The 26,471-nt window shown below is 57.4% G+C and overlaps 3 protein-coding genes across 11 annotated transcripts in view; 1 reads left to right on the top strand and 2 right to left on the bottom strand.

Annotated features, from left to right (window-relative positions):
- TSC2 (TSC complex subunit 2) overlaps positions 1 to 7,553 on the bottom strand; it is a 35,868-nt gene extending 28,315 nt beyond the window's left edge. For 4 of the 5 annotated variants that reach the window (XM_037034673.1, XM_037034676.1, XM_037034677.1 and 1 more), the window contains exons 1-7: positions 7,462 to 7,553; positions 6,754 to 6,920; positions 4,863 to 4,949; positions 2,729 to 2,839; positions 1,647 to 1,791; positions 472 to 589; positions 10 to 58 (exon numbers count right to left, since the gene is read on the bottom strand). In XM_037034673.1, coding sequence (XP_036890568.1) covers positions 10 to 58; positions 472 to 589; positions 1,647 to 1,791; positions 2,729 to 2,839; positions 4,863 to 4,949; positions 6,754 to 6,891 — 648 coding nt within the window. In that variant the 5' untranslated portion in view covers positions 6,892 to 6,920; positions 7,462 to 7,553. Of the gene's footprint in view, positions 1 to 9; positions 59 to 471; positions 590 to 1,646; positions 1,792 to 2,728; positions 2,840 to 4,862; positions 4,950 to 6,753; positions 6,921 to 7,360; positions 7,439 to 7,461 lie in introns of those variants that run through there. The other variant, XM_037034675.1, reaches the window with a different exon arrangement.
- Positions 7,554 to 7,636: 83 nt separating this feature from the next.
- Positions 7,637 to 13,539, top strand: NTHL1 (nth like DNA glycosylase 1). 3 transcript variants are annotated; one of them, XM_037034682.1, is made up of 6 exons: positions 7,639 to 7,794; positions 9,117 to 9,355; positions 10,041 to 10,211; positions 11,176 to 11,335; positions 13,139 to 13,244; positions 13,363 to 13,539. In XM_037034682.1, the coding sequence occupies exons 1-6, from the start codon at positions 7,677 to 7,679 to the stop codon at positions 13,484 to 13,486; spliced, it is 918 nt and encodes a 305-aa protein (XP_036890577.1). In that variant the 5' UTR covers positions 7,639 to 7,676; the 3' UTR covers positions 13,487 to 13,539. The 3 variants fall into 3 exon arrangements, with proteins under 3 accessions (XP_036890580.1, XP_036890577.1, XP_036890578.1); XM_037034683.1 differs by lacking the exon at positions 7,639 to 7,794 and adding an exon at positions 8,341 to 8,365; XM_037034685.1 differs by lacking the exons at positions 13,139 to 13,244; positions 13,363 to 13,539 and adding an exon at positions 12,812 to 13,129 and having other exon boundaries at positions 7,637 to 7,794.
- Positions 13,540 to 14,802: 1,263 nt separating this feature from the next.
- Positions 14,803 to 25,139, bottom strand: NHERF2 (NHERF family PDZ scaffold protein 2). Of its 3 annotated transcripts, XM_037034679.1 has the most exons (7): positions 24,757 to 25,139; positions 22,323 to 22,523; positions 16,817 to 16,996; positions 16,413 to 16,566; positions 16,292 to 16,335; positions 15,682 to 15,744; positions 14,803 to 15,438 (listed from the first exon to the last, which is right to left on the bottom strand). In XM_037034679.1, exons 1-7 carry the CDS (start codon positions 24,967 to 24,969, stop codon positions 15,280 to 15,282), a joined length of 1,014 nt encoding a protein of 337 aa, XP_036890574.1. In that variant the 5' UTR covers positions 24,970 to 25,139; the 3' UTR covers positions 14,803 to 15,279. The 3 variants fall into 3 exon arrangements, with proteins under 3 accessions (XP_036890574.1, XP_036890575.1, XP_036890576.1); XM_037034680.1 differs by lacking the exon at positions 15,682 to 15,744; XM_037034681.1 differs by lacking the exons at positions 22,323 to 22,523; positions 24,757 to 25,139 and adding an exon at positions 19,557 to 19,790.
- Positions 25,140 to 26,471: the final 1,332 nt, after the last annotated feature.

The raw sequence follows: 26,471 nt of genomic DNA, 5'->3' as shown, positions 1-26,471 counted from the left end.
GCTACTAACCTCTATGTCCATGGAAGACACAGTCCGGACACACAGCAGGCAGATCATGCTGTTGGAGGAAGCACAAAGTCCACTGAAAGGACATTCCCCAGAGGCTGCGTGGCTCCAATTTACTTTTTGATTACCCTACAGAGTCAGTTACACGAGGGACTCATCTTCCCTAGGGCCCCACTCACCCACAGACAGGCAAGTGCTCAGTGCTGCCCCTGCCCTGATGGATTTCACAGAGTATTTTGAAAGAATGGCAACAAAAATAATAAATTAAACATCAGATAATATTACATACATTAAAAATAAAATGCTAGGTCAATATTCAAAATATCAGCCTAAGTAGAAGGTAGCTGTGGCCACTTTCAACGTCCCTATTTATTCAATAGTTTTAGCTTCATCCTGCAGAGCTGAAGTACAGACCAAGACAGTGGGACTATGATCAGAGTAACATTATTTGGATTCTTTTCTTACTGGACCATTGATGCAATATATTCATCGAGGTAACAGCTGTTGAACTTGACCAAGTTCACAAGCACCAGAAGGAATTCTGAGGTCAGGCCGATGTCCATCCACCGCAGGACAAACTCAGCTGGGGAGAACGGGAGGAGAGAAATGTACTTCCTACCACCTCCTCCCAAGGAAAACGTGTCCCATCCCACTCACTGCTGGAAACCCCGTCCTAAGTCCCCATGCAACGGCAGGCAGGCCACGCATGCACGGGGCTGAGGGTGGCTCAGCTGGAGCCCGAGCAGGTCAGTATGTCATGGACTCTGGAAGTGAAATTCACCAATGCCCCATCTCCCTTTAAGAGGGAGATCTGGGCTAAGAGGCGGCAGCAGTGTGCGTGCACCTGATGCTCAGAGCCCTGACCACAATGCTAGGGGTGCCGGCATCACCTCAACACATATCTAGGAGGCATATTCGTGGCCCCCTATCCCCAGAAAGAATCTCCTGAAGAAGACACAAGCAACACTTGGGTGCTAGCCAAGTAAACTTAGAAAACCTGACCATGGACCCCCGCCAGCACTTGTCCTGGAGGCAAACCGACAGCTGAGACCCATTTCGGGGCAACAGAACAAGGCGTTAGTCAGATTTACTTCTTCTACCTCCTTCCTCTTCTCCCCTCATCAGTGACATGAAATCTCAAGACTTATGGAAACCTCACACAGTCGTAGCAGCAAGGAGGAAGGCCAGCAAAGGAGAGAGCTGGAGGCCAGGCCCAGGCACAAAGAGAGCAAGGAGGCAGACACAGTAAGGCGGTCTGGCCCTACAGAAGCCTTGGGGCACTCTGGGTAACTTTACCTGTAGGCTACGCCTGATGGCCAGATCAGCAGCCTACTCTTCCTACAACAGAGCTCAGATCACCGCCTGCCCGCCTCAGATGCATACCTTAGCCCCACTTCCCAGGAGTTCTGAGCCAGCATGTCTGGCTTGAAACCCAGGACTCTGCATTTTTAACAAGATCCCCAGGATTCTGGTGGCTGATCCAGGTGGCACACAGGTAAGTAGAGCTGCATGGTGCAGCGCCCTCTGCAGGCCATTCCTGCAAACTGCAGTACTCCCTCAGGGACCCAGTGGCCTTCCACATCCCAGATTAAATTTGATCACCAAGGCCAGAGAAACCTCACACCCAGTGTGGCACCCACCCAGTTCTTCTTCCAAGTAGGTAATGTGTCTCCCATTGTCTGTAAGGGCCTTGAAAACTTCCAGTCTTTCGTGGAGGTCTTCATTGGAGGGGTAATCCTTGATGACCTTGAAGAAGAGGGCCCTGAGAACACCCAAGCGGTCCCCCTGAAGACAAAACCAGGAGGTCAGCAGTCCTGCCAGGATCCCCTGGCTTACTGGGCTTTGTGAACAGCTGTAAGAAGTCCAGGAAGGGCAACAGGCTATCAGACTCCTAACTCTGGGGCCCTTTCCCCTTCCCACAGGGACTGGCTGTAAGGGGCAGACTGGCAATATCAAAGAAGCTCAGGGTAGGAGAGCAGACACACTGGTCACTGGCTGACCAGTGCGTGTGGAGCACCCACTATGTGCCCAGTTCTAAGCATGAGTGTGGGCACACAGTAGGGACAGTGCAGTTCCACTCCCCCCATACTCACAGCCCAGGGTGGACACATTCGTGCCCATACAATGACAACGGTCTAACTGCACTGAGGGTGTCCAGGCTTCTTGGGTGGCCGGGTGCAAAGAAGTAGAGTAAATGGGGGGTCTGGGGGGGGGTCGGACGGCAAAGAGCCTTCCAGGCAAGAACGGTGAGAGGTGGCCTAAGTGGTCCAGGAACAGCAGAGACCAGTGTGGCCAAAGCACGTTGAGCACAGGCAGCCGCCCAGGAAGAGGGGATCAAGGTCGGCAAGAACGACAGCCCAGTCCATGGCTTGCTCATGCCAGGCACTGTTCTCATCATCTTGCATAAACTGCCTCATTTATTCCCTAAAACAACCCAGAGGAAGAAGGCATCACGGGCATCCCCTTTTACAGGTGAGGAGGTGGAGACTCAGGAGGGAGCTCCAGTGACTTGCCCAGGGTCACACTGATACAAGAGGTGATTCCAGGATGCCCACTCAGGCCATCTAGCTGCAGAGCCCCTGGGAACCACAGAGCTTGTGCCTGGTGCCCTCGCCAAAGACAAGAGTCCAAGTGGGACCAGCAGGAGCCATCAGTGGGCGGCCCAACATCATCCCACACACCCATCCCAGCTCTGCCTGGGCAGAGACCCAACACCCCTTACCTGTCCCTGCACGATGGCCTTCAGGAGAGAGAGCACGGCGTGCCGGGCCTCTGGTGGCCGTTCCGGTTGCAGCAGGTCTGCAACGGCCTTCCAGAGTGCTTCCACTGCATGCTGCCATCAGCAAAGAGGGGACAGCTAGTAGGGTGTGCTGGCCCCTCAACTCGAAAGCAAAGGGCAGGGCAGAGCAGAACAACAGGGTGTTTTGACTTAAATCCTGTGCCACTAAAGTCCACATCTCGAGGATCTGTCACAGCCCACAGCAACCACGAACCTGACAAAATAGCTCCAATCTACTTTAAAACCCCTGTCAGGCCACAGGCTAGAGGAGGAAGGAAGGCACGCAGGAGAGAGAGGGGGTCCTGGCTGCCTCCAGAGACCACAGGGAGTCCACCCTATAGCCTCCCCACTCTGGTGGGGAAGACCACTGGGAGAGTCTCATAACCAGAGGCACCACAGTGGTCCCTTGGCCTGCAGCCCGACTCCCTCTCTGTAAACACACCAGCCCAGCCCTGGCTGAGCGGCTCAGCTGGTTAGAGCATCATCCTGCTAAGCCAAGGGTGCAAGTTCAATCCCCAGTCAGAGCACATACAAGGAACAACCAATAAATGTGTAAATAAGTAGAACAAATCAATGTCTGTCTCTCTCTTTCTCAAAATCAATAAAAATATTTTAAAAACGTGTTAGCCCTGATCAGTGTGACTAAGTTGGTTGGTTGTCATCCCGCAAAGTGAAAGGTTGCCAGTCCAATACCCGGGCAAGGCGCATGCCTGGGTTGAGGGTTTGGTCCCTGGTCAGAATGCATTTGAGAGGCAACCAATTTATGTTTCTCGCTCACATCAATATTTCTCTTCCTCTCTTTCTCTCTCCCTTCCCCTCTCTCTAAAAAAGAAATATTTTTTAAAAATAATATACAGTAAAAAATTTAAAAACATATTAAACACACTAGTCCAGCCATGGACCACTCACTACCACACCCCTGCCCCATCTCTACTGCCCCGCGTGACCTGCCAAGAACCCTCTGCAAGCTTCTGGAATTTGCCTCCTCTAAGCACACCCAGCGCATGGGAGACCTGGCTCCTGTCCCCTGCAGCTACCCCCAGTCAGTCTCTCTCATCACCTTCCCTCCTCCACATTAACCATCCCAGATTCCCCTCAGTCAGGGTTTTCAGACCATTCACCCTTTCCGGAGCTCTTGCTCACTCTTAGGGGCAGGACTGAAATGTCTTTTAGATGTTGTCTAACCAACATTCTGACTAACTCCGGATACACTAAAACTTTTACTTCCTTTGTCCTATTTACAATACTCCTATGGATGCAACCAAAGCTGCAACAAAACAGATGCTGGGCTTGTGGACTATCCCAGCCTCTTAGGCCCACCTGTCTATTCACATGACCAGCACCTCAGCCCCACCTCACCTTTCTGTACCTATACAGGCAACTTTATGAACACAGGTACCTACTGTCACATTTCTCCTTGGCAATGTGCAGCTGGCCCAGCTCAGATGGGCTGCTGAGGACGTAGCGGTCACTCTCCCCTTTAGCAGATCTGAATCTGCTAGGTGAGATCCACGTCTCCCCCACCACCCTCATTCACACGAAAGCTGCTCGAGGCTAGAGAGCACAGAAGTGCTGTAATGATAACTTCCCACTCTGTCCACAGGACGTCAGGAGAGAGCCTGGAAATAGCTGCCTGAAATAAATACGCTTGTGTCTGCAAGGCCACCTGAAACTACCGACCCCCTCTCCCAAAAAGACAGAGATGGGCGTGCCTTGAATTGTTCTCTGTGAAACCACACTCTTCCCGCACACGCTTCTATGTTCCCTTCCCCTGAGTCTACAGCAACAGGACGCGTGCACGTGCGTTCCTGTAAACCACTGTAAGCCCCTTCTCAGACCTGCTAGAAAAGCCTTAATCCCTTTGCTCCCCCACCTCCACACATGACTGGTTCCTCAGGGTTGTGCTCAGGGCATTTCCAGAAGTTTCCCCACAACTAAGATGAAAGTTAAATTCCCTAAAGTGGTGTATTAGTTCATTAGCAAAGTTAACTGTCAACCCTGCTCCTAGAAAGAGCCAAATAAGGCTTCTGAACAGCTCCCATGCATCCCTCCAGTAGCCCAACTCAGACAGACCTACCTCTTCAAATTTCTTCGTTTTTGCGACTTCAGAGATCTGGCCTATCACTCGAATGCGATTGTTGAGGCCACATTCAACACTCAATTCCTGGAGAAGGTAAAAGAAGGAAAAGGAGCCTGTGCTCGGGCAACAGGTCTCCTTAACTGCCACTCACTGACCACTCTAAGAACTACACTCATGTTTCCCACTCTGGCCACCCTCAGCGCACCTTTCTGAAATGAGCGATGACCAGTTTACTACTCCATCCCAACTGAGTGAGAACAGACTTTCCCCCCATCACTGCATGACTTTATTTTTATTTTTTCGAAGATTTTATTCATTTTTAGAGGGGAAAGGAAGGAGAAAGGGAGAGAGACATGATGTGTGGCCTCTTGCATGCCCCCCTGCTGAGGACCTGGCCTGCAACCCAGTCATGTGCCCTCACTGGAAATCGAACCGCAACTCCTTATTTCGCAGGCCTGTGCTCAATCCACTGAGCTACAACAGCCAGGGCACCCATTATTTTTTGTGTGTAACATTCACATCACATGAAACTCACCATTTTAAACCATATAATTCATTTTTCAGTGTATTTACAATGATTGTAACCACCTCTGTAATTATAGAACATTTTCATTACTTCAGAGGTAAGCTTCACCCTGGCTGGTGTGGTGCAGTGGACTGAGCACCGGCCTGCACACTGAAAGGTCACTAGTTTGATCTTCAGTCAGGGCACATGTCTGGGTTGCGGGCCTGGTCCCCCAGTTGGGGGCACGAGAGGCAACCAAATGATGTTTCTCTCCCTCTTTCTCCTTCCCCTCCCCTCTCTCAAAAAGTAAATAAATAAAATCTTAAGGGAAAAAAAAAAGGAAACCTCATACCCTTCAGCAGTCACTCCCCACTGCTCTCTCCACCAGGGCCGTGGCAAACGCTTTCTGTCTCTGCAGGTTTCCCTGTTCTCAATGTTTCATATCAATGTAATCACGCATCATATGGGCTTTTGTATTGGTTTTTTTCTTAGCATGTTTTCAATGTTCATCCATGTTGCAACATTCCTTTTGACAATACTCCTGCACATGGATGCACCATATTTTGTTTATAGCTGACCCTTGAACAGCGTGGATGTGAACCGCGAGGGTCCACTTACAGGATTTTAAAAACCTGCATTTAAGGAGACTTGACTTGGGGGGTGGGATGGGATGGGAGTAATAGACAGAAAACTGTACTTGAAAAATAATTAAATGAACTAAAAATAAATAAATAAAAAAAGGAGTCTTGTCTTGAGGTGAACACACAATACAATGTACAGATGGTGTATTATAGAATTGTACACCTGAAACTTATAAAATATTACTAACAAGTAAATTCTATTAAAAGATAAAATTAAAACAAGTTGAGTTTAAGAGGACCTGTGCAGTTCAAGTATGTGTTACTCAAGGGACAATTCACCAGCTGATGGACATACATCTTGGCTGTTTCTGAACAGGACACTATCAGAGTGCAAAACCTAGACATTTATTCACAGGCAAAGCAGGGTGTCAGGAATGTGGTAGGGGAATTCAAACAAAGACAAAAAATGAAGACTTCTCACAGGGACTCACAAGTTAATGGTATGCACCTGTCCATAAACCTAATCACCTGTGGAGGCCATGGAATTCAGGCCTCATGTCGTAAAATAGGTTTCCTTGCATCAACATCCAAATACTAACTCATGTGCAGAACCAAGTCACCAAGATTCTGACTTCCTGAATCTCCAGAAAAAATATGTAAGCCTCTGTGGACCTGGGGACAGCAGCCCCATGCAGACTGTTCCAGCATCCCCTCTCCCACAGTTTGATCTGTTGACAGATCAAACCCAGCCTTCTTTGTACCTCCCAGAGGCCAGCAGGGAAGACACCCGCAGCTCACTCACTTTCAGGATTTCCGCTGTGATGACAAACTCCGTCTGTTTGCCCTCTGCAGACCTTGGATTTGGTCTTGGAGTTCCCAATCCCAAAAGAATCTTGAACTTCTCCTTCAAGCCTGAGTCTTTGCTTGTTGGCTTGGCCATGGTGGGCAGGGACACACCCGGAGACTCCCCTGCAGGGAGGAAACAGGCATAGAGATCTCAGAAACAACTCCACACAGCTGCCTTGCGGACCTACAGCCACCAGGGAACCCTAGCTGTCTGATAGGCACCTTTCCTCCCACAGACCCTGGGGAGAACTCGACCGCAGCCACGTTGCCCTGGCCAAAAATAAACCTGGGAAACGCCAGGCAGCCGCCCCTGACTTAGTGCATGGGGTGAGGGAGCTTAATTGGGGGTGAAAGAACAGTAGCCATGGGGCCCAGGAAGCCTTGACATTAGCCATCTCTCTCCTCCATATGTGAAGGATTCTCGCGGGGTCGCGAGAGCAGGGACCTCCTTTCACCCGACATTACTTAAAACGAAGGAGTGCCTGGAGCTACAGGCTCTGGCTAAGGTGGGGGCGGCCTACACTCGGACCCAGGACACTGCGGGATTGGCCCCGCCGCATCACCGAGTAGGCCGGGCGTGGCTGCCTCCCCTCAGCCCCATCGGAGTCGCACCACACCGCGGTCTGGGCCTGCACCGGCCGTCAGGGGACCGCAGGCCACTCACTCCGGGCTGCGGCCGCTGCGCGCCGTGCCGCCCGGGCGCAGAGCAGGGAACACACCCCCGCGGGCTGCGCGCCGCCGCCGGAAATACGCACTCGCGCAGCACGACTTGCTGGAAGTCGTAGTTCTGAGCTTCCCCTGTTGGAAAGACCGCTGAGTGTTGAGTCACATGACAGGGCCGCGAAGACCGCCGGGACGTGTAGTCCGCGGGAGTTCAGCATGAACTACGCGGGCATGAGGATGGTGACCCGCAGCCAAAGCCGGGGATCTGGGGCTAGGCCCCCGGGGAGTGGGGAGGAGGCCGCGTCGATCCAAAGGGGAGGAGAGGCGTCTGCAGGTAGCGCCACGACCGGGCTGGGGAAAGGAAGGCGAGGAGGGAGGGAGGGAGGGACGGCAAAGGACTGAGGGCTGGGGTCCTGGGGTGCCCACGAGGGCTGCTCGCTGCGCGGGTTAGGATCCGGACACCGAAGGCGGGGGACCCGGCAGCAGAGAGGCATTTCCTCGTCCCCAAGTGAAGTTGCGTTCCCACCTAGCGCCCTGTTCCCAAGAGAAAGGGACAGGGTCCACAGGGGCTGGTCCCTGGCACTCACACCTCCTCACAGCCTTGTCCTGAACAGGGACGTTTTCCCCGTCCCACTAGCCTGGCCTGGAATGTTCCACCTGTGCCAAGCTATCTGTGGGGCAGACTGGCCCTGTTCTCGTAGCTGCTTACCTCTCGGAGAGGTCAGGTACCCAGGTTACCCCTAGCCAGAAGTCCTCTCCCCTTGCTAGAGGGTGCCTCTGAGAGAAAACAGGAAGGGGCATGGCCTTTGTTATGTTTATCCTGTAGTCGTTAAGGGCTTACCGGGTGCCTACCACGGGCCTGAGAGGTGAAGGAGACTGACAGGGTCTCAGCAGCATGTCCTATGGTGACGTCTGCAGGACTGGACAGACAGAGATTCCCATAGGCACCCAAAAACCCCTGGGGTAGTCCAGGAAAGGAGACCCGCAAGGACAGAAACATGATGGGAGGAACTCATGCGCGAGGGATGGGGGGAACTGGTGCGGGTGACAAGTCAAGCCAAGTAGGAAGGAGCTTGGATGCCAGGACAGAGTTTGGAGTTCATTATGAGTACAAAGAAAAAACAATGAATTTTTAAGGGAGAGAGAGGGGAAGGGAGGGAGAAAGAAAGGGAGACCTAGCTGCCCCTCACCCCCCCCCCCACTGGGGACCTAGGCCACAACCCAAGTAGGTGCCCTGACTGGGAATTGAACCATTGACCATTTGGTTCACAGGTTGGCATTCAATCCATTAAGCCACACCAGCCAGGGTCAATGAAGATTTAAATAGAAAGTGACACAATCAAATTTTGGTCTTAGAAAATTCTTTCTGATGGTGTGGAGACTAGATTAGGGGGTATAATGGTGGAGGCTATTACAGTTCTGGAGTGTTCACTTGGACTTGGTGGGGGTGGGGGGTGGGGGAGAGGCGGGCAGTGGCACAAGGAAGGCTGACCTGCACTGGGGTGCACGCTACAGAGGACAGCACCCCCAGGTGTAGTAGATGATGGATGCTTATTAAAGGGAAGAATGATAAGAGCTGAGAGAGCAGTTAGGGCAATGCTTTATCCTTACCTGTGTCCCCCACTGAAAGAACTGAGTGGCATTTTTTGTTTGCAGAAGGAAGGAAAAGCTACCACCCTGTGAAGCGTCGACGGAAGGCCCAGAGCCTGAATGTGGCCTACGAGGCCTCGGATGATGAGAAAAAAGAGGCGACCAAGCCACTTAAGGTGCCAAGCTGGGAGCCTCAGGACTGGCAGGAGCAGCTGGCAAACATCCGCACCATGCGGAGTGGGAAGGATGCACCTGTGGACCAGCTGGGCGCTGAGCACTGCTATGACCCCAGAGCGCCCCCAAAGGTAGGCAGGGGCCCTGTCTGCCTGGTGACCCCCTTCTGAGCGAGGTGCTTATCTCCTTTCAGGCCTGTGGCAGGGCACAACCTTACAGCTCTTGTTTGACACCACCCTGAGAGCACTGGGCAAACTCATTTGCCTTACAATGGCCACTCAGCAGGCCAGGGATACCTGTGGCCTGGGGCCTGGTGCTCTGACTGCTGCCAGCACCGTGCTGGGTCATAAGGGAAGTTCAGTAAGTTTGCTGATGGAGAAAGAAGTTTTTGCACTTCCCTGGCCTGGAGCCCGGTCCTTTGACCAGCGTGATTCTAATCCCCGCTCTGCCCCTGCTGACTTAGGTACATGTCTCTTTGGGCCTCAGTTTGCTTGTTTGTCACGTGGGCGGTAGCGTCATTCACATGGCAGTGCTGCTGCACTGACATTACACAAGGTGCAAGTCTACGTGTCGTAACAATTCATTAAGCCTCACAGTGTTTCTGAGAAGCAGGTGCTATTATTGTCCCCATGTTATAAATGAAAAGCAGGCCCAGGCCAGACTCTACACACCTGTCCCTCATTGGCCAGGGTGGGTGGGAGGCTGACAGCCCATACATTCCCAGGTAGGTAAAGGGCTTGGCTGGGCCTGGCCCATAGTGAGCACCCAGGCCCCCCCCCCCCGCCCCACCATTCTTGTTCCTGTCACTGAGAGCAGGTGCGGAGGTACCAGGTGCTGCTGTCATTGATGCTCTCCAGCCAGACCAAAGATCAGGTGACAGCAGGTGCCATGAAGCGGCTGCAGGCCTGGGGCCTGACAGTGGACAGCATCCTGCAGATGGACGACATCACGCTGGGCAGACTCATCTACCCTGTGGGCTTCTGGAGGGTGAGCCCAGCCTGTGGTGACCGTGGCCCGGGGTTGCCACTGGCCTGGAAAAGACATCAGGTGGCTGGGGGCAGGGGTGAGGCGCTCGCAGCTGGGGGCATGCAGGAGGCCAGGTTGGACATTTCACACATTTCTGGCCACAGGCGTCTGGATAGATGTGAGTTCTCACTGGAGCCCCCCCACCCCTCTGAGCAGCCCACAGTGGGCCACAGCAGCCCACAGTGGGGCCTCTAGTCTAGGCCCTGGCGCTCCTTGGCCTTTCCTGTTTGCAGCCCACCCCTTCCTTCCTCCACCTCCCCACCCAGCCGCCTGGCCCTTCCTTTCCTTGCTGAGGCTGCCCACCCACCATTCCCTTTGTTTACTCTAAGCCTCCCTGGAGTGTGTCACCCCTTCCCTTTCAGAGTCCCAAGAGGCCACAGCACAGGACTTCGGATGGGCAGATCTGGTGAAAGTAGCCGAGTGGGTGTGGCTGCTTCCCTTAGGCAGTGGTGTGGGTTGCACTGTGTCAGATGGTTTTAAATAGCCTCGTCTGCTCAGGCACAGGATGGGAACCACCCAGCTGGCCTGGCGGCTAGCGGGGAACCCCAGGCTCCAGCCTTCCTTCCTGAAGGCCCAGGTGCTGCTGAACCCAGCTGCTGAGGTGGCTGGCCTTGCTTAGCGTACCTAGCCTTTGGGAGTGATAATGGGGCTGGGAGGAACCCAAGCTGGATTCCACAGGCATGTTATTGGCCCAGACAGGTGGGAGGGAAGGGTACATGCCTACACTGAGCTTCCCCCAGGCTGCCTGCTGCCTTTGGTTCAATCTTATTTCGTGGGGGAATAGGAGCAAGCAGGTGCCTCTGAGTATGTCCTGGGCAGGTGACGAGCAGCTTTAGGCACCTGTGGTTCCTCTTTGGCCCTGTCCTTCCAGGTTGGACCTACCTTCTACCTCCAGGACTAACCCCTCCTTCTCCCCGTCTTTCAGAACAAGGTGAAATACATCAAGCAGACCAGTGCCATCCTGCAGCAGCACTATGGCGGGGACATCCCCGCCTCTGTGGCAGAGCTGGTGGCACTGCCGGGTGTCGGGCCCAAAATGGCACACTTGGCCATGGCTGTGGCCTGGGGTACTGTGTCAGGCATCGGTGAGTGGCATGTCCCCACGAGGAGGGTGGGGCCAGCTCTGAGCATACTGACTGCTCTCAGGGTTCCCCACAGCCTGTGACCTGTGATCCCAGCTCAGGTCTCCTCTATAACTCAGCCCAGAGGGTCAGAAGGTATTCCCAGCACTGAGCTAGGCCTTTGTCGCCCTGAGATGAGTACCAGCGGGAGGAGCTCCCATTTGCTGAACACCTCCTTTGTGCTGGGCTCTGGTGATGGACTCAGGGACAGACTTGCGGTCTGGGCTACCTGAGGGAGAGAGACATTGCACAGTCCTTACTGGTGGGGTAGAACCATGATGGGGCGTGCATCTGGGAAGAATTCCTGAGGAAGTAATAACTCAGCCCAGAACTGAAGGGCGGGGAGGGGGGAGGGGGCCAAGAGAATGAAGTGTGTTCCAGGCAGAAGAACAGCATCTGCAAAGTCACGAGGTGGTAGAGAGGGCCAGAAGCACGAGGCTCTGGAATGAGCGAGGGCAGATTGTGGTGACGTTGTGAAGGCAGGGGGTCCCAGGGAGAGGAGGAACAGGGAGGAGGAGCTGGGGTGGAGGAGCCCCTTCCTGGAATCCCTTCCTGGATCCAGGCCCAGCATCCTGGCATCAGAGGACCGCTGTGTGGAGACAGACCCTGGGTCAGGTGCAATGGCTGTTTTCTAAGGCTTTGCCCAGAGTTAGGGCTTCTGAGGCCCTAGCAGCAGGCCCAGCCAACTCAGAAACGAAGGCATGACCTGCGACCTCTCTGTACTCCCCAACCCCATTGCTTCTCTGGGACTCATGGAGGGGGAGCTGGGAGGGGGTGGGGACACCACCAGCTCCTGTAGCTTGTGAAGCCTGCTCCCTGGGGTGGGAGCCTTTCTCTGGTCCTGCCTGTGAGCAGAAGGGCAGCTAGGGGGTGGTAGCCCCAGAGAGCAAGAACCGGGTCACAGAGGGGCAGAGCCTCCCCCGACTGGGGCTCCTGAATATGCCAGCCTCTCAGCAGATACTTGAGCTTATCTATGCGGTTGTCCTTAGCTGCTCTTTTCCAGGAGTGGTCTGGCAGGTCTGTGGTGAAGGGCCCCCTGCGTACTTCCTGACAGGACAGGGCTTTGGGAATAGCAGACACAGCAGACAGGAACATCAGAATGTCATCCTTTCTGGTTGTCTCTGAGCCCTGTCACCTGTAGGGAGACCCTAGTGAGAGTAGGACTTGCCTCCCAGGGGCTTCCCCAGAAGCCCCTTCAATGAAAAAACTGATCTCAGCTCTGCCACCCTACCTGGGTGACCTTGGGCAAGGCACTTGACCTCTCTTGAGCTTTGGCCAAAAAGGAGGGGAAGCAGTTGTCCTCCTGGACCAGTCCACAGGAGGTGTGGTGTGGTGTGACCCTAGGCTGGGCCTCTGGGTGACGGAGCACAGTTGCCTCCATGGTCTAGGTAGATGACAGCCACAGCTGGCCTGGCTACACCCCCACTTTGTCCTTTACAGGTGCTGCCTCTGCAGGCAATGGCCTCATGCTGGCACCCTCAGCCAGTGGCTGGGCCAAAAGGTGCTGCTCCCTGAACCTCAAATGAGGGCCCAAGTCCTCTGGGTTCTGGCTACAGCCCCTGCCCAGTAATGGGGGGTGGCCTTGTGACCCACTGTCATGTCTGTGGCCAGTACTGTGCAGTTCTGGGCTCTCCTCAGATGCTCCATGTGGAAGGCCAGGGAGACTCAGACCCCCACACACACACACAACCTGGGCAAAAGGTGGGGCCATGGGCAGGAAAGGGCTGGTCTGCTGCTGTGCCCCACATGCACCCTGTCTCCCAGCAGCAGTGGACACACACGTGCACAGAATTGCCAACCGACTCCGGTGGACCAAGAAGATGACCAAGTCCCCAGAGGAGACCCGTGCCGCCCTGGAGGACTGGCTGCCCAGGTGCCACCGCAGGGGCTGGAAGGGGTTTCCCTCCCTCCCTCCCTCCCTCCCTTCTCCTCCTCCTCCTTCTCTCTCTCTCTCACACTCTCACAGCATTCACTCATGCTCACCCCCACAGGGACATGTGGAGAGAGATTAATGGACTCTTGGTGGGCTTTGGCCAGCAGATCTGCCTGCCTGTCCGACCACGATGCCAGGCCTGCCTCAACCAGGCCCTGTGCCCAGCTGCACGAGGACTCTGAGGCCGTGTCTAGAGAGCCGTGTCTGTGCATAATAAAGTTTGGGGGGGGTTGCAACAGTTGGGATCCGACTTCTGCCCTTGGTAGGGTGTGTGGGCTTTGTGTTCTGTGTCTGGAGTGGGGCTGCCCGAGGGACCAGGATGTGGACGTGACAGTCGGGGCTGTGTGCACCGTGGGCGGTGGCGTAGGAGCCCAGGCTGAAGCAGCAGATCCTGGGAGCCGGCTGTAGCCTGCTGCTGGGAAGCCTGCTGGGGATGCTGGGGGCCTAGGCTTCCTCCCTCCCTCAGCAGCTGGCTGGGGGCCCAGAAATAGCCCCCTTCCTGAACTTGGTGCCCCCCTGAGAGCCTCGCCTCTACCAGGAGGCCCCACCCCCAGGGCGTACAGAGCCACTGGCCCTCCAGAGGAGAACACCAGGAGGCCCAGGCTGTGTGCCACAGGGCACAAGGCCTGACCTTTGTGTACCTGCTGGGGGGTTGGGGGTGACGCTGTACCATGGGGTGTCAGGGGCCCAGAAAGCTTCATGGGAGGTGCTGGCAAGGGAGCTGGGCCTGACCAGGCAGAGAAGGTGGGCAAGGCCCCTCAGAGGGTCAGAGGGTAAGAGGAGAGCAGGGCTCCCAAGTGGCCTGGGGGAGGGACGAGGGAGCTGGAACTGAAAGGAGTTTGGGTTTAGCTACCAGGTGGATGGATTCAGGGAGGGGAGGTTTAAGAATAAGACCCAGTTTCCAGCAGCTGAGACTTGGGGAGGGGGAGGCCAGGCTGCTGTCTTCCTGCCTGGACCACCATCCCCCACCCCTGAGGGCTCAGGAAGGACAGAGGCAGCCAAGGGTGCAAGAAAGGCCTGTTTATTCCAAGGGTGCAGGTGCGCTATGGCTGACGCCAATGTCAGATTTCAGGGCAGTCTGGGGCCACACTGGGAGAGGGCTCCAGGCAGGAGCTGAGCTCACAGACTGGAGTCGCTTCAGGGGTAGCTTCCACACAGCCACACCCCCCAAGCTTGGGGGCGGTGGTGCAGGAACAAGGGGCCTGTCCAGAAGCTGCCCTCATCAGCAGCAGGAAGCCTCCATCCTTGGGCCCCTCAGAGAACCCAGGCCCTGCACCCTAGACCCCTGGTGGTGGGGACCAGGGCCTGGTCTAGTGAACCCCCATACCACAGAAGGCAAAGATAGAGCTCAGGGAAAAAGCTCTTAACAGCCACGTCTGGCCTCCCCAGCTTCATCTGAAGCCCCTCAAACAGCTTGCCCACCCCTCTCAGTCCCCGGAAGTCCCAGGGATTCTCACCCAGGATAGCTGCTGCCAAGGAAGGGGTGGGGGAGGGAGTGGTTTGTAGAGGAAGGTTTGTTTTATTGCAATTATTTAGAGAGCACGTCCTGGTGGGGGTGGGGGCTCTAGTATTAAGTGGAAACATGTGTCGAGCTGGAGCTCTTGTTGGAAAAAAAGCAAAACCACAAATTCCTTTAAGTCAGCAGGCCCAGGCAGAGCAGCAAGGAAGGGCCTGGCCCCTGGGGTCACACCGCTGCCCCTCCCTTTCTCAATGTCTCTCTCACATACTGGGGGTTCCCCCTCCCCAATCTTGCTGCCACATTCCCTCAGCACCCCATGGTAAGGGGCTCAGGACGGGACTCACTGAGATGTGGGTGGATTCCTGGGTGGTGGTGGGACCACCATGGCTTCTGGGAGTGAGGCTGTACCGCCTCCAGTCCACTGAGGCTTGGGGGACTCTGGTCTGGACCCAAGGGGCGAGACCCAAAGTCCATGCAGGGAGGTGGCCCAGGTCCAGCAAATGGGTAGGGAGGGACTCAGAAGTTGCTGAAGATCTCACGCTTCCGATTCCAGTCCATCTGCGGTGCCCGCTTATTGATCCGGGTGGCTCTTGCCTTCTCCTTGGCCTCAGCCGCTGTGGGGCTCAGGTGAAGGCCACTCTCCTGAAATGGGTCGTGCTTCCAGGTGCTGCCATCCTGAGGGCAGGCAGATGGGCAGAGTGAGCCCTGGACCCAAGCCCCCAAATTTGGATCTTCCCCAAGGAGCTCACACCAGAAGATACCTAGAGTGGGGCTGAGGCAGCAGGCCCTGGAGGGCTTCCTGGAGGCAGAGGCCCCACTGCCCAAGTTGAAAGTTCCACAAATACCCACCCTAAAGGCCTCTCTGGCCTGCCCCCAAGAGTGTAAGCACAGCAGAGGAGGTGGGTGGACATTCGCTACCTCATTGTCCTTGTCTAAGCCAGGTAGATCGCTTCGGGATGAACACGCTGAGCCACCATTGAGCTGGGAAACCAAGGGCAAGGTGTAGCTTCAGGGGTCCTGCCCAGAGTTACTAGTGCACACACATGCACCCGCACATACATGAGCACACACCAGAGCTGCATTTGTTCCTCCATTCGGCAGTGGGCACCAGACCTCCACGCTCCAAGCCCATTGTAGGCAGGACTCTGGGCACTAAACAGTGAACAGGCAGGTGGCCTGCCCCTGGCCAACTCACAACGGGGAGGGGCAGTTTTGATGCACACATCACCCGCGAGCATCACCTGGGGCAGAGCCAGGGACAGCTTCCTGAGGAAAGACCGACTCCAGGTAACCAGGCAATGCTGAACAGAGAGACGGCAGGGGCAGCACGCCCCGGGCTGGAGGCGCCTGCCTGCCTGCCTGCCTGCTGTGTGGCTGGCTCAGGACAGAACCCATAGGGGGCATTAGAGCTGTGAGTGTCGGGGCCAGATTGGGTGTCACAGCCTTGAAAATACAGAGAGGTGGGGGGCTCTGTCAGGCCTGGAGACCCCCAGAGGTGCCCCTGTGGCTCCTGGACCCACCCTCTCACCTGCACAGGGCTGGTCCCATTGGTGACTGGTGACGGCAGTGGACCTGTGGAGACAGTGTGTCAGTGGCTGCCCAGCCCCCCTTACTCCAACCCATCCCAGGCCCCCAGGGCAGCAGCCCACCTTCCACATGCTCCTCGGTGGGTGTGACCCGCAGCCTCTTGAAGTGTTCGTCTGTTTCAGGGTCCACTACCAGTAGCCGGGCCTCATCCTCCCGTGCCTTGATGCTGGCGACCACCTCTGCGTGGCGCAGCCCCTCCACATTCTGCCCATTCACCTGCCACCAGCAGCATGGGGACAGCACTGCCTGAGGGCAGGCCCCCACCAGCCCCCCAAGCTGCCTGGCCAGGTGTGGCATCAAATATTCATCAATGTTGTCACCAGCCACGGCGGCAAGAGGAATGCCAGCTCAAGTTCCCAGAAACTCCCCTCCTCCCAGGGAGAACCTGGGGCCCAGACACGAACATGCGGGGGACACAGGCACAGACACAGGACACCTGACCTCCCAAAGCCTCGGTGATGGGTACCTCGATGAGCCGATCCTGGGCACGGAGGCCAGAGTGGGCGGCGGGCGAGCCCGGGTCCACTGAGCGAATGTACTGTCCTGGCCGGGACTTGTCACTGTGCAGGTTGAACCCGTAGCCCTGGGGACCCTTTACCAGGTGGCAGAGCCTTGGGCGAAGCTCCCTTGCAGGCCCATTGACATCCTGCAGAACACGGGACTCTGGGTCAGGCTCCGGCTCTGATCTCTCACCCCCGGAGGCCACGGACGCCACCCCAAGGCCTCTGCCCCACCCCTGTGCATCACAGCATCGGTTGTGGGCAGCAGCAACCACTGGGCACGGCCCCTCACTGGGCATCAGCCCTTGCCCAGGGGCAGAGACAAACGCTGTGCACCCACGCCCGGGAGCCCCATTCGGCTGCCTGTGACTGAGTTCCGGCCCTGACATCTTGGGCAAAGCCTCAGCTTCCAGTCCCCACAAGGACTTCTGATGGGCCAGGGCCTTAGGGACACTGGGAGAATCAACAGGCTCAAGGATCAACAGCGCTGAGCACAGGCCCAGGGCCCTTAGAGAGGCCAGGAGAGGCCGGCTGCCACTCATCTAGATGTCGAGGACAGCTGTCCTTGTGGGCCCTGCCTGCAAGCAGCCCCCTCCCTACCTCCCTCGGTGAGTGTGGGGCTCGCAGAGTCCAGAGTCCGGGCTTGGGCAGTTGTTTTCTCTCCCAAAGGGCTGGCGCAGTGCTACAGTGTTTGCTTTCACATTCCAGAGCAAGCTGGAGCCACCCCCATCTCCACCCCAACCCTCACCAGAGACAGGGATGTCCGGCTGGGGCTGCAGAGCAGGGCTGCGGCAGGAGCCCAGCGAGAGGGCCGAGGGAGGGGCCTGCCCTCCTGCCCTCCCTTCTGAGACACAGAGGCCTATGGTGCCCTGTGGGTCCCCCATCGACATCCCAGGGCCCTGCCATGCTTTACCTCTGGCATCCTGCAGTAGGGTCTGGGCCAAGGAGCTGTGCCGACAGGGGCTGGGCCCCAGGACCCCCACCCAGCAGGGGCCTGGGGCAGTCAGTGACCACAGTACTGAGTGGCCAGCGGCTACTGGTGCTCAATTAAACATGGCGGTGGCCGGAGTGAGCAGGCAGGCAGCAGCAGCTCAGGTTTCCCGGGACGCGCTCGGGGCTCAGGTGCATGTACAGGTGAGTGTTGGGGTGGGAGTGCTCACCAGGCCCCTCCCTCACGGGTGGTGGAGGGACCTGAGGCCAGGCTGGGGTGGCACTGAAGGGAGGCTCCTCGGCCTGCAGGGAAGGTCTCCAGGCCCTGGGCCCCGCCCCCACAGCAGCCCCGGCCCCCTCCTGGACCACTCCAGCCTCCAGACCTGAAACCTGGTTCCAAACCCCAAATCTGACTGTGAATATTCTGCCTGCCAGTTGGTGGCCACCCAGCTGTGGGAGCAAGAGTGTCTTTCCTCAGAGTGTGCTCCTTGCTCCGGGGACACAAGCTCCTTCTTACCTGTCGGGAAAAGCTGCTTCCTGCCAGCTCGTGTCCCTCCTCCAAGACCTCTTCTCTAGGCCCCAAAGCCCATTCAGAACTCCCTGGGGATCCTTGCCCCAGGCTACCATCTGGCCCCATAACCCCAAGAACTCCAGGGACAGAGCTGCTGCCTTCAGTTCCCTGGGGACAGGGCTGAGCAACATGGTCTGAACTGGGGGAGATGTGAGCCCCCAAATTCTCCACAGCCTCGCCATACAGGCTCATGTCCTCTCCCACACAAACCTGGAGGTACAGGTGTGCAGCTTTGAGGAGGGCCCACACCTCCCCAGAGGCCCTCTCAGGCACCGGCTGTCAGAGCATGGGCCCCCAAGGCTGACTGGTACAGGGCTGACCCGGGGCCAGGGCCACACATGGAACTAGGAAGCATGACATGACCACACCTGGAATGTAGACATGGGCCCAGGCAGCAGAGGCACAACCCATGGTCAGAGACCAGACACCCAAACACAGGTTCACAGACATGCTACAGGACACACAAGGCTGTGACAGGACAGCCCGGTGGTACGGGTTGTGGCCTCCTCCCACACCGGCCGCAGTAACCTTCAGGGCAGGGGCTGTCGAGGCCCCAAACGGGAAAAGGACTGGGGGGAGGGCATCGACTTAGGGGGCGTCCCGGGCCATGAGGCCAGGCTGAAGGCACATCCGGGTTCAGGACCACACTGGCCTCAACCCAGCACAGCTGCCTCTCATCACACAAGGAGAGGTTTCTCTGTCTGGCCTAAATCCTTCTCCTTATAAGAGCCCAGGTTCCACGGAGCACCAAACCTGGAGCTAGACCCTCAAGCTGAGGGGCTGCAATGCAGTGACCCAGCAGGGAGGCCCTGCAGGAAGGCAGGCAACAGTGGGTTTGGAGGGGGCGCCGGCGCATTGCTCACATTCCTCACTCCCGGCCCTGGCTCAGCACACTTCCTGCCATCTCCCAGCCAGGCCCTCAGGCTCCCACGGCTCCCACGGCTCCCAGAAGGGCCGCCCCAGAGCTGGACAAGCCCTGTCTTCCCAGCCGTGCCTTTAACCAGACAAAGAGGCTGACATGGGGTACCCCAGGAGCCAGGCTGTGCCCCCCCAGATGATGACTCACCAGCCTTGGCAGAGAAAGGCCCCATTGTCGTTCAGGGTCCAGCCTGCTCGCACCAGGGTCCCCTCTCCTAACCCTGGGTACACAGGCTAAACTAGCTGTTAGGGTTCTCACTGCCCACCCTGCCCCCACCCCACCTAACCTGCACAAGTCCTAGGGATGGGCTCCGTGGAGGGGCTCCTGGGACTGGGGCACGTGGTGTGGAATTCCAGGAGTGGGCCATGGAGCCAGGACAGAAGTGGCAGGCGGTGAGCATCCACCTGGAGCGGCCTGAGCTCTCTGGCTGGCCCAGGCTGCCACCTCATTTATCCATCTCCCACTGAGACTCAGGCTCCCCAGGGACAGGTGGGGACATGGGGCTGAGTCACTCAGGGGAACAGGGTGGTGGCTGAGCACAGCCCCCCTTACTGAGGCTCCAGCCCGGCGCGCCAACCCCCCTTCTCACTGACTAGGTTTCCGTCCCAAGAAGGGAAGGAAATTGCTGCAAGGCCCTGCCCTGCTCCCAGGACCCAGGGCTGGGGAGACATGGAAGCAAGGGAAGAACCCAGGCCCCAGGAGAGAAGACAGACCAGTCTGTGGAAGATCACAGGGCGGTGGCAGAGCAAAGAGCCCCAGAAACCCGCTTGCAGAACAAGGTCCTATGCCAAGTAGTCCCCCCTGCAGGACTCTGGTCACCTCACTCACTCTCGCCCTGCAAGGACTCCCACAACCACAGGCTGGGGGCACAGGCTTCCTGTGAGAAAAGAAAGGGCCCCGGTCTATTAGTGCCCCCATCTGGCACTAATTGCTAGCTGCCCTGGCTCTGTTTGGGGCCTGCCCCCTCTCCCCACTATCAGCCCCTGTCTGGCCAGGGGCTGAGTCACCACCTACAAGGCCCTGACAGTCCTCTAAAGGAGGGGCTGGTCACATTAGTGTCTTCCCCCATGTGTCGTGTCCCACCCCCCTCAACCCCAGGACAGGAGGTAAGTTAGTCTGAGAAGGCAGAAGGGGCCCTCCACCTTGCACAAAAGCAAAGCACACACATCCTGCCTGGTCTCTCCTGCCCCTTGGAGCTCAGCCATGTGAGCGTCATCCCCACTGAGGCCCAGTGCCTCCTTCTGAGGCTCTGAACTCAGCCAAACAAAACTGGGGGTCTCTGTCTCCTGGGCCTCCCCTGACCTTCTGGGGTCCCAGGCCCCAGGCCAGCCCCAGCCACAGAGAAACCTGTCATTCAGGCCTCCCTCTGTTTCTCTAAAAATACACCCACAGGAAGCCCCCTCCCAAGGCTTCCTGCAGCCCCAGAGCCTGAAATAGCAGAGGGGGAAGGCTCCACCCAAGGACAAGGTGGGTCACCCCATCCTGAAGATAAGGCCTGAGGGTGAAGTTTTCCGCAGGAAGGTGAACACTGGCATTTGTGTTCAAATCAATGGACACACGCCTGGGGGGAGGGGCACGTCCTGGCAGGGGTGTGGGAGGCCCAGGAAGGAGGGAGGCTCCCACGCACAGTCCCAGGACCCCCAATATCACGGATCTGAACCTAACATTCCCTAGTCTGGCCTTCAGTGGCCCCAGGGCAAAATGCAAACTACAGGGCCTAGCACCAAGGACCTGGGACCACCCCCCCTCCTTTTAGAACAAAAACCTCAGGCCTGTGCTCAGGCAGATGTTGGCATCCCCTGCACACCCAGAAACGTCAGATCTCACACCTCCGGGGAACCCCTGGGCTTGAATCCCCTAAAGGGATTTATTTTTCTTTGAAAATAAAAAAGGGAGCCTGGACCGGTGAGGCTCAGGCATCGGTCGGGCGTCACCCCGCAAAGCAAAGGGTCGCAGGTCCATTCCCTGGTCAGGGCATGTGCCTGGGTTGTGGGTTCATCCCCTACGTGTGAGAGGCAACCAATCATTGTTTCTCTCATGCATTGATACTGCTCTCCCTCTCTTTCTCCCCTCCTTTCCCTCTCTCTCAAAATAAATAAATAAAATCTTTTAAAAATAAAAAAGGGAGAAAGGACATGAGAGACAATACCATGGGACCTTCAGGAGGGAGGAACAAGCAGCCCCAGGCTCTTCCGCCTGGCCTCCAGGTGCTTCCCAGGTAGGGTCACCTTCCCCAAGAGATACCCCCTAGGCCAGGGCCCCCAATCCCCAGGCAGCAGACCAGTACTGGCCTGTGGCTTGTCAGGAACCCGGCCGAAAGCAAAAGGTGAGCCACAGGCGAGCGACCACAGCTTCACTCTCTTCACCACCTGAGCTCTGCTTCCTGTCCCCAACCCCCCCCTCCCCCCCCCCGGGGGAAACTGTCTTCCATGAAATCTGTCTCTGGTGCCAAAAAGCTTTGGGACCACTGCCCTGGAATAGCCTCCTATCCCGTGAATTCTTTTTCAGCTCTCCAGCTTTGGGGCAGAGATGCGGGAGGTGCCCCTACCCCACAGACCATCAGATGAAGACTCAGCCTAGAGAGTCTCCTCAGCTGCCCCCAGCCACACACCGCCCACAGAGGAGGACCAGCCCCGGTTTCCCAAGGCCTTCAGTGAACAAGCTGACAGACACAAGGACAGAGCCACAGACACAAGGACAGAGCCACAGACACAGGCAAAAGAGTTGGACATCCCAGCAGCCCTCCCTGGGCTGGGTTCCTGAGCACCCTAGACTGGGGAGGGGGCCTCGCTAGATCAGAGTGGCCCCAGACATTCCGGAAGAGGCCCAGGGGCTGAGGACCAGGCTGCACTGATCCTAACCAGCTTTAAACAGACTGAGGGCAGAAAGAGTGTAGCCAAGAGGGTAGTCATCAGAGGCAAAGATAGGCTGTGAGAGGTGGCAGAGTCTGAGAGAGTGACTTCTGGAGGTGACCAGAAACAGACTCTTGTCAGGAGGCCAAGACGGTTCTGCAAAAAGCCAGGGTGGTCCCTATGGGCAGAATCTGCCATACCTTCTGGCCATCCTTGGAGCCAAGGCTGCCTGCATGTGTCCAGACCGGCTTTGGCTCCCAGAGGTCATGGGCGGGTGGAAGACCTTGCTGGGCCATCTCCTCAGTGCAGGTCAGCTGCCGCCGGCGCAGCTCCTCGTCCGTCTCCTTGTCTACCACCAGCAGCCGGGTCTGCCCTTCCACAGCCTTGATCCTCTGCACCACCTGGGACAGGCAGGTGGGAGTGGGTCAGCAGCCAGCTCTCTGGGCAGCACATGGACAGTGGCACCACTCAAGGCTGGCGTACTAGGGGTGGATGGCTGGACCAAGAGGCCTGTCAGCTCCACCCCTTACCCCCAGGCTCCAGCAGTCCCTCCCTCCTCTGCTGGGGATCCTGATACTGGGGCCCAGGCTGCAAGAGGTGCAGCGTGGTCCCAAGGCCTTGCCTCAGCCCAGGCTCTTCTCCAAGAGGAGATGGGAAGCTGGGTGAGGCAGCTGTGCAGGTATGCATCTATCTATTCCACGGTCTATCTCAGTCCAGGTTTGAGAGAGTGTCTCCTGGCTGTCTGTCTGGGTGTGTCTGTGCCCATTTCTGTCCTTCTCAGAGGTAGAGCATGGAAGTCTAAACCCCTGCATCTAGGCCGTCTGTTCCTGTCCCCCCACCCCCTGATCACGGACCCATTCCTGCTGGACCTGCAGAAGGAGAAAGCCCTGGGTTCTTGGCAAGGCACCTACTAAGGAACCACACATGTAGCAGAATTCAAACCCAGCAGGCGGAGGCAGGGAGGGGCAGGATCACCTGTGGGACAAGTGTGGCATGTGGCCATCCACACGTCTAAGCAGGTGCCTATGAAGTGTCTGGAGCACATGGGTGGCCATAGGGCACGCATGCCAGGGTGTTTCTTGCAGGAAGAAGGAGCAACTGCCCACTTGGCACTGGGGTAGGAAGGGTAACGTCCTCATGCCCACCCCAAAGCCTGGGGGAAGGCAAATGAGAGGCCCCCATCAGCTGCTTGGCAGAAACTGTCAATGGAGAGGAGGGTCCGAGCCAGCCCCATGGTTTCCCCGGTGCTCCTCTGCCCCTCCTTTCTCCCTGTGCAGCAGGACCCCAGCACCCGACTGCTTCCCAACTCTGGTACCCAAAGGAGTCACTCAACATCTCCAACATCAGTTTTTTCATCTGTAAGAGGGGAGCTGTAATTGCACGTCCTCCCTGCCGGGCAGTGAGAGGGTCCCATGGGGTCCTGTGTGTGAAGTTCTTAGACCAGCAAGCACCCAGGGGCCGAGGACAAACAGCGGCGAGAGTGGCAGCGCCTGTTAAACAGTGGCTCAGTGCCAGGCCTGCCAGCCCCTCCCTGTGCCCTGACAAGCCAAGCCTTCTGGCCCTGACGCCCACCTTCCTTCAGTAAACAGTCTTATCAGGTTGACATTCTGGGTGGAAGACAGGAGAGCAGACAGATGGATGGACAAGGCCCAGAAGCTCTGCTCCCAGGCCAGCCATGAACAAATATATTAACCTCTAGGCCCCGGGGCCAGATACCCAAACAGTCATGGACGCGCAGGTGCTGTGGAGACAGAGGAACCTGAGCAGGAGTGGCTGTACCCAAACCAGGTGAGTCACCAGTCAGTGGGAGATGGACACCCCAGGGGTCGGAACCTGTGGAGACAAGGTACACTGCCCTCCCTCTGGCCTTTATTTCCAGCTGCAGGAGGCATGAACTTTGGCCTGGTGGCCCTGGCAGGGCAAGGCAGCCTCTGAGGAGAGGAATGTACGACGACCAGCAGTGATTCCCACTGGGACCCAAACACCATCGCCAGGACACCCACGAGAACACCGACTGCCGACACACACTGACAACTACACACAAGCAGGCTGGTCAACACACAGGCCTGGGCACGCACGCACACACAGTGCAGCTCACACACATTCAGGAGTACAGATCTGTCCACACACACATACACACGCACCTGGGGTGCAGACCTGTACATTTACAGGCACAGTCCAGCCCACACACACTCATGGATGCAGGCACACACAGGGGTGCCCTTACTGTGACACATAATGCGCACATGGGTGACCCCCAGAGGGAACTGCACACTCACATACATACACAGTTGTGTACACGTGCGCATGTACACACATAGAAAGCACCCAGGGCACTCCTTTGCACAGAGACCTCCCCAGGGTGCCCCGCAGCTCTATACTTGGTACACTGAGGCCAGAACACGCCTAAAGAGCCAGAGATGAACTGAGGAGCCGCAGTGCGGGCTCCTCCCTGCCAGGATTTCCCTCCGCGGTGCAGGACCGAGCTTGGTGGGAGGGTGCTAGGAAGGAGGCCGGCGGCCGTTGCCTCCGTGGCTACGTCCCCCCACCTCCCGGAGCATGGGGCATGTAGGCCCTGGTGCGACCCCCTTCTGGCCCGGAGCACAGAGTTGAGGCCTGGGCGCAAGCACCCACCTGGTGATGCGTTTCGCCCTCCACGTTGACGCCGTTGACCTCGACTAGGCGGTCCCCCGCGCGCAGCTCGGCCGCCTCGGCCGGGGAGCCTGGCTCCACGCGGCGAATGAACTGCCCGCGACGACCCTTCTCGCCGTGCAGGTGGAAGCCGTAGCCGTGCTCGCCACGCACCAGGCAACACAGGCGAGGCCGCAGGGGCTCTGGAGTGGCCATGGCGCTGGCTACCCACCAGCCGGCCACGGGCTGGCCAAGGCACTCACAGCCACCGCCAGCAAGCAGGGGTACAGGGTGACGCTAGAGACCCGGCGGCGATTCCCGCGGCTCGGGCTGCCGCGGCTCCAACCCGGCTCCCGTCGCCTCAGGCTTGAGCTGGAGCTCGGGCGGTGACACCGCCCCCGCACCGCCCCTTCCCCGCCCCCTCCGCCCCCGCCCGGAGTCCAAGCCATCCTGGCCTCGCCCCTGTCTCGGCAGCCCGCCAGCTCTGGGGAGCCCAAGGGAAGGCAGCGAGGACGGAGGGTTCCGAGTCACTGGGAGCCCCTCTGTTTGCCCCCCACTCTGGGCAGCCTCGTTCCCGTCAACACCTTTGCTTCCTATGCCAGGCGCATTTATTAAGCACCTACTGGATGCAGGGCACTGCACCAAGACAGGCTCTTCAGGTGGGAGAGGGATAGAGGAAGGGTCCTAGGACTGACGTCCCATACAAGGGACAGAGGGTAACACAACCTACGGCTCTGCCCACCCTTCTTGGGAAGCACCACCAGCACCAGTGTCCATGTATCTGGATCCTCCCTGTGCGAACAGCTGCCCTGGCCGGGCTCAGAGATCCAGAACTGTCCAGGGAGCAGAAAGAGGGGTTGGAAGGTGAGGTGACAGCAGCCCCTCCCTCCCCAGGAGTGTTTGTCCTGATCTGTGATGTGTGTGTCCATTAAACATTCCCCTGCCACCCCCTCCCTGTGCCAGGGCCCCTCACTCATGACCCTCCCCATTGTTGGTGACTGAAAAGGTGGGAGGGTGAAGTAAGGAAATGTGCTTGTCTGGCTGGGATGAGAGGGTCTTGGTCCTCCCTCCCAATCCTGACCTGGGATGAAATGTGCTGCAGACTCTGGCCTCTGAGTGCTGGCCTGTGGTCAGCACTCACAGGAGCTGTTTCTATGAGCAGGAACCAGGGTATCTCCCCTACTCTGCCCCCATCTCTCCCCTCCCCTCCTGGAAGTAAGAGCTAATCCTTCCCTCAACCAGACAGTATTCTCCATCATCACAATGGAGAATCATTTATGCTTTGTCGTGCCTCAGTGCATTTTACTTGTAATAACCTCAGAGGCTCAAGCCATTTTACAGACCAGGGAACTTAGTGTGGAGAAGGAAAAGACCCAGGCCAGGTTCCCCAGCTCCTCTTGGGCCCAGGACTGTGAGATTCCAAGTCCACGCACTTCACAGCCGCAGACAGAAAAAAAACCCTGAGGGCTGCGGTCTCCCCCTCAATGTATACCCATCCCCAGCACATACCTGGTCCCCAGGAGTCAGGCACAGCCAGCCCCAACAGTTCCCCATGAGGATAGGAGCAGGCTCTGCTCAGGCCCAGTCCTTGCTGCTACTTCTCTCTTCAGTGCACTCAGCCTGGGCTCCCAGCCCTCACCCAAGCACAGGGCCCGCCCAGGGCGGGAGCCCCTTGGGTGTCCATACCCCAGCTGCTGCCCCTAAAAGCCACTTAGGCC

Source organism: Sturnira hondurensis, unplaced genomic scaffold, assembly GCF_014824575.4.
Source record: "Sturnira hondurensis isolate 20B ecotype Veracruz unplaced genomic scaffold, ASM1482457v3 Scaffold0022179, whole genome shotgun sequence".
NCBI classification, from domain to species: domain Eukaryota; kingdom Metazoa; phylum Chordata; class Mammalia; order Chiroptera; family Phyllostomidae; genus Sturnira; species Sturnira hondurensis.
This window is presented reverse-complemented; position numbering and strand designations above follow the sequence as displayed.

What these genes read in the sequence shown, in the direction of transcription:
- NTHL1 (XM_037034682.1), top strand. Translation starts at nt 7,677, where the DNA reads ATGAACTACGCGGGCATGAGGATGGTGACCCGCAGCCAAAGCCGGGGA. An exon ending in ACCCCAGAGCGCCCCCAAAG is followed by an intron (nt 9,356 to 10,040) that starts GTAGGCAGGGGC and finishes CACTGAGAGCAG; the next exon opens with GTGCGGAGGTACCAGGTGCT. An exon ending in ACCCTGTGGGCTTCTGGAGG is followed by an intron (nt 10,212 to 11,175) that starts GTGAGCCCAGCC and finishes CCCGTCTTTCAG; the next exon opens with AACAAGGTGAAATACATCAA.
- NHERF2 (XM_037034679.1), bottom strand. Translation starts at nt 24,969, where the DNA reads ATGGCCACTCCAGAGCCCCTGCGGCCTCGCCTGTGTTGCCTGGTGCGT. An exon ending in AGGGCGAAACGCATCACCAG is followed by an intron (nt 22,524 to 24,756) that starts GTGGGTGCTTGC and finishes TGCCTGTCCCAG; the next exon opens with GTGGTGCAGAGGATCAAGGC. An exon ending in CCCAGGATCGGCTCATCGAG is followed by an intron (nt 16,567 to 16,816) that starts GTACCCATCACC and finishes TGCTGGTGGCAG; the next exon opens with GTGAATGGGCAGAATGTGGA.